Below are 6000 nucleotides of genomic sequence, written 5' to 3'. Positions count from 1 at the left end.
TGGTATATAAAACATAAGTTGTAACACGGAATCATCTAGAATTCGTCGTCGCCCGCTGCAGTAACACCTGCTGGAAGCAGAAACCTGAACCTCTTTTCTCTCTTTGGTCTGTAACTGGTCAACACAGCACTGTACAAGATATATTAAAATTTATCCCCTTCATAAATAAATGCACATATTCCTTTTAATACCCCCACATTACCACTATTTACAATTTGTACAACCCAACTGTTTTGTTTTTTTGTGTGTGTTTTATATTTTTTCACATAATGCTCCCACACATCTGTTCCACTAATGACGACCCACTCTTTTCACAGAAAGCCTAAGATAAATAGGAATTGTAAAGCAACAATTGGCAAGGAAAGGTTTTGATTTCTATATCTAGACTTACACAGATGAGTAAACATCTTCACGGTCATCATCAACATCATCATCATCATCATCACATCATCAGTTACGTTTGTGTAATATCCAACGTTCAGACTCACAGTTGGCCTCTGGGATCTAGCCTCCGTGTAACTGACCAGCCTCCTTGTTGCTCAGTCAGCAGAGAGCTGTTAAAAAGTGTCCTTTGGTTCCTCAAACACGGCAGCCATTTTCAGCCTGTGAGCGTGTGTGTGTGTTTGTGTCTCTCAAGGCCACTGGACGTCCCTGTCAGAGACCGGCCTGGCCCCGAGCCAGAGAGAGAGAGAGAGAGAGAGAGAGAGAGAGAGAGAGAGAGAGAGAGAGAGAGAGAGAGAGAGAGAGAGAGAGAGAGAGAGAGAGAGAGAGAGAGAGAGAGAGCTCACAGGTGTCCATTTTAGAGTATGCCGAGAGAGAGAGATCAAGAGAGAGAGAGAGAGAGAGAGAGAGAGAGAGAGAGAGAGAGAGAGAGAGAGAGAGAGAGAGAGAGAGAGAGAGAGAGAGAGAGAGAGAGAGAGAGAACTAGCGATCCTCTAAGCCGCCACCCTCCATTTTAGGTCACTTTAGCAGACAGGAAGTGAGCTTCCATATTAGGAGGCGTTGAGAACAGACCGGCTGTACAGGGTCTGGTAGTAAGCTCCCGTGTCCATGGCCACCGGACCGGGACTGTCGTAGATCTGCTTGGCTCCCATGGGAGAGGCGTTGGCGTAGCTGTTGTAGGCCATCACCTGGTCCTGGTAGGACTTCAGGTCCATCTTCTGCTCGTTGGACATGAGGCTGGTGATGGAGAAGGGGTGGTTGAAGTTGTAGTGGGGGTCCAGGGACTTGAGGGGGTCGCTCTGCAGGTCCATGTGCTGCTGCATGGGGCTGGGCAGGAGGTGGGGGCTGCCCCCTAGGGACTGGGGGTGGAGGAGCGGGTTGGCGGAAGAGGAGGAGAGAGACAAGGAGGACGGCGGGATGGCGGACGAGGACTGTGGGAGGGAGCCGGGTGGGCTGTGGAGGTGCGAGGGGGGAGGGGCGCAGTCGAGCGGACCCATGGAGCCCCGCGGATGCTGTTGGACTTCCGGGGAAGAGCCGGGGTGGGAGTTGTCGGAGTGGGCCGAGTCCGCTCCGTCCGAGCCCCCCGTCGGGCTGTGCTCCTCCAGCAGGCTGTCTCCGTTGTGGCACCCTTTCCCCGAGCCGCCCTCCTGGTTCTTCCCCTTCTTGGCGGACTTGTCCTCGATCTTGAAGCGCTTCTGACGCCTCAGGTAGCAGCCGTTCTCGAACATGTTGCCGGAGTTCGGGTGCAGGGCCCAGTAGGAGCCCTTGCCGGGCTTGTCGGGCGAGCGAGCCACCTTGACGAAGCAGTCGTTGAAGGAGAGCGAGTGGCGTATGGAGTTCTGCCAGCGCTGCTGGTTCTCGCGGTAGTAGGGGAACAGGTCCATGATCCACTGGTAGATCTCGTTGAGCGTGAGCATCTTGCTGCCGCTCTGCTGGATGGCCATGGTGATGAGGGAGATGTAGGAGTAGGGCGGCTTGGCGTGGGTCAGGGAGCGCCTGTAGGGCTTCGGGACCTCCTTGGGCCCGGCGCGGCTGAGGGAGGTGGGGGACGGGTACCCATGCAGCTGGGCCATGGGCTGGCCCATGTTCTGGTAGTGGGACAAAGAGCCGAGGGAGCCGGGGGCCGGGGAGCCCAGCTGGCCGAGAGAGCCGGGGTGGGACGAGGCCACCGGGGAGAGGGACATGTGTCCCGGGCCGGCGCCCATGGAGGCCAGGGGGGAGCTGCTGAGGCTGGAGCCGGCGTAGGCCATGTTCATACCTGCTGGGGAGCCGGTCGGGTTCAGGTTGATGTAGCTGTTGATGCCTCCCATGGAAGCCACGGATCCCAGGCCAGAGTTCATAGCACCTTGAGAGGCATACATCTGAAATGGAAACAGGGGGGGAAAAGATTAGCTCTTCAGAACAAATTGCAATAGAGGTGTGTGTGTTAAACTAGAAGCAGAATTTGTATAAAACAAAGTGAAACATTTCAATCATTACAATTTATGTTTGTGTGACTTATGTGACTGTTGGATAGCAGAATGTGTGGTGTGGGGGGGGGAGAGTTCTCAGCTTTCCATCAAAAGTTCCCTGACAAAATAAGCCTTATCAATGCACAATGCAGCTCTTGGTGCGCGCGGACAGGACATGGATTTCACACAGCAATGTTAACCTGAAAATGCGTAAAATGCGCGTCATGGGTCGTTCGCGTAGAGAGGTTCCTTCTGACCCTTTCAAAAGGCAGATCCGTAAAAAAATGGAGTGGAAAAAAAAGGAAGATAGAAATAGAAATAGAAATAGAAAAGTGTTATTATAAATACATATAAATAAATATAACGTATAAATTAGCCACGGTTATTCTATGTTTTTTATAGTCTGTTTTTTTTAGTAGGCCTAATTTTATATAATGAGGGGCTTTCCAGCTAAAACAAATCAACATCGGCCTACTATCCAATAATAGGCCATGCAACGAAAAATCTTCTAATGACAGAACAACATCTCCCCGTGGATTGTTGCTGGTTAATTATTATCAAACGCGTTCTTCCTTTTAATTTCATCATGTCTAGGTGAGAAAATTGGCTCATTGTTGATCGAATCAACTCTAATCAAATTACAGAGAAAATCATCCTTTCAAGTAACTTCTAATTGTGAGGTCATGGCGGTCATTTGCATTTGAAATGTCTCAAAACGTAAGTTGAAAGGCACAAGAATAGGCCTATTCGTGCAGATTTATTTTTATTTTGTATTATTATTTTCATCCCGCTTTGAGCTGCATCATGCTAAAATAAGGTAACCCATATTGTAATTTAGCAGGCAATAATTTAAAGTGAAATAATAATATTAGCTCAAGGTGGCTGACACAATTTTGGAAAGATAAGAAAGGAAACATTTATTGTAAAAAATAAAAAATAAATAAAAAATGACTAATTTCATTTTTGAAGTTCATAATCGAGTATGTAGCACAACTAGGCTGATGTGATGTATATGTGCACGGCGTTTATAAAGCATGGCTGCCATAATCTACACTTTAGTTTAAATGCGTCCACAAACTTTAGATGCGTATATATTTTCTTCTTACCTCATTGGCCTCGCTGTAGAAAGTATTCCACTCCGGGAAATCATGGGATTCCATCTTCACGGAGCTCAACATCCCCAATAAAACTCTTCAGAGGAAAAAACTTGTCTTTGACCAAATGTTCAGAAAGAATTTCCCAATCCTTCACAAAGATGAAAGAGTCAAAAATTGGAAGTTTAGAAAAAAGAAGTCCTATCGAACGTTTTTTTCCCCCTTGGAAGTTTTGGAAAAAGTTGAGGGAAATGAAAGCACTTCTTCTTCACGTGATATTCGCTCCTCGGATAAGTAAAGTCAATATTTAGCTTGGCTATTTATCAATCATCCATTGTTTCATAATCAAGAGGCGCATAAACTTGTTGATCGCCAAACAGATGTTGACTATATAGCCTCTGGTTGGAGGCACCGCTGCTTAAATCCTCCCAGCTCTTCAGTGCTGTGCTCGGTGTCAGTCTGCGAGCCAGCGGGCAAATAATGTTGGAAACGTTACAGTCCCGTCTTATAAGAGGGCAGGTGAGGAGGTCCCGCCTCGCTCCTCTGAGATTTGAATACCGTGGCGGTAGGACGCAGGAAGGGCCCGCTAACAGGTCTATGTGGCCCCCTGGCGTGCTGTATATTGGACCAGCCCGCGGCAGACCGACCGCAGATCAGCTGTTGATGTTGCATCCTCCCCTCGTTGGCCCTTTGTCGTCAAACTGCCACAACGGCTCATAAAACAAAGACAGGCCTGCAACTGATATATATAAGCTAGTATATATATAATCTAGTCCTGGTTTTAGGCACACGCCACAGCCACACGACCGTATAATTACAATATTATTACATAATGAAAAATAATCGTATGGTATAACCGTATAACTGTGCCATGAAGGGGATTCAAATGGCTATATTTTAATTGAATATGGGTTACAAAATTGGGTGTTAATGTGGTCAAGACGAGGCTAACCTCGTCAGGAGTTAAACTCATCAGATGGACTGACTGATAAAGGAGGTCTGATAAGGGATATAGCATAAGGCAATGTGTGGGCTCGTTAATTATTCCTCCATAGCATTTATATGGGTGGTTATTAATTCAGTACAGCAGGAATTTACCGACATTCTTAAAGAAAATACCATATATAATACATTAATATGACACAAAAAAGGGTTCACAATTTGTCCAAACGGAAATGCAGGCTATAATTATATATACAATTCAGCCCACATGCGCAATCCGTGCGTAAATGTGGAAGACTGTGGGGGGAAAAGAGAGAGAAAGGCTATTTCCCCCCCGAGACATTACAGCCTTTTCAGGCCCACACAATGGAATGAAAAACAATAAATAATGTAATCCAATGTGTAATGCATCCCTCCACGGCCCGATTCCCGTGCTAGAATACACATCAGTGCTGGGCGCAGACGGAGGGCCGTGAATGTCAAAGCCAAGCCTAATGGCGAGCCAATAGACATGTAATTGATGCGCGGGCGGGTGGTCGACGGGATTATCTCCGAGGAGAGGTCTGAAGGAAATAGACCAGTTCACTCAGGAAGGAGACGCGAGCGACCGCATCATTTCCTCAGAGAATAATCCTGTCGATTAATCCTGTGACGATTATATTATGCAGCAATTCTCCCTCTAGTTTTGCTTTAGACATCAGAGGCTTATGTTCAAATTGAAGTTGAAGTTTTATTTGTCACATAATAAGGTACATTACATTACAGTGAAATGCTTGGAATAATGTCTGGCACAGTCTCTGGAGCGTAACAGTAAGAAGCATTTTGTATGAAAGTATTCTGTACTTCTGTATGACAACTATTAAAGAACTTGAACTTGAAACTTCTGTATGAGCCCCCATACAGTCAAAAGTCAAAAGAATAAAGGCACTATACACACTACAATAAACAAAATATACAATATAAAAACTAAAGTACAACCTAAAGTACAAAGTGAAGTACAAAATGCAAACAAAGTACAAATGCAAGGGATGTCTGCTAATGACAAATGAATGACAAACGGAATTGAGACACAATGATAATATTCAGGGTTATTATGTTATTCCACAATTCCAAAAGACACGGGTCAGCGTCATACAAATCAAACGCCTATAGGACGGATCATCCTCACAACGCCCAACGATTATCGCCTGTTTGAAGAGTGCTGTCAAGTCGATTAACACATTCAATTAGCTAACACGTCGCCAGTGTTTGTAATGATGTAATTAAGCATGGAAGAAATAATCTAGCCCATAGGCTATTTCAAACCAACCAAACAAAATCGTCTGGGAAATAATAACGTGCAGAAACGGACCGTGTTGCACTAGACATAAGCAGTAAAGGTCTATGGCCTAAGATCTTTTGTGATCATATTTTGTGGATCAAAATGAGGTAGTTTCATTCACTTCGACTCACTTTCGAAGGACCTGCTTAATCGCAATGTTTGATTTTTATAGGCTAGTTGAACTGTAGCGGTTCTTATCCCGAACTATATATATGGTATACAGATGCTAGATCGGACGGCCCGGGAGAAA

The 6000-nt window shown here is 45.8% G+C and overlaps 1 protein-coding gene across 1 annotated transcript; it reads right to left on the bottom strand.

The window, feature by feature from the left end:
* Positions 1 to 968: 968 nt before the first annotated feature.
* On the bottom strand, positions 969 to 3629 carry foxa3 (forkhead box A3). The gene is made up of 2 exons (XM_084333142.1): positions 3500 to 3629; positions 969 to 2303 (listed from the first exon to the last, which is right to left on the bottom strand). The coding sequence occupies exons 1-2, from the start codon at positions 3569 to 3571 to the stop codon at positions 993 to 995; spliced, it is 1383 nt and encodes a 460-aa protein (XP_084189268.1). The 5' UTR covers positions 3572 to 3629; the 3' UTR covers positions 969 to 992.
* Between the last annotated feature and the right edge of the window lie 2371 nt (positions 3630 to 6000).

The sequence above is a fragment of the Notolepis coatsorum genome, assembly GCF_963971535.1.
Source record: "Notolepis coatsorum genome assembly, chromosome: 1".
Lineage (NCBI taxonomy): Eukaryota > Metazoa > Chordata > Actinopteri > Aulopiformes > Paralepididae > Notolepis > Notolepis coatsorum.
The sequence above is the reverse complement of the archived record's forward strand: the minus strand, read 5'-3'. Positions and strand labels throughout refer to the sequence as shown.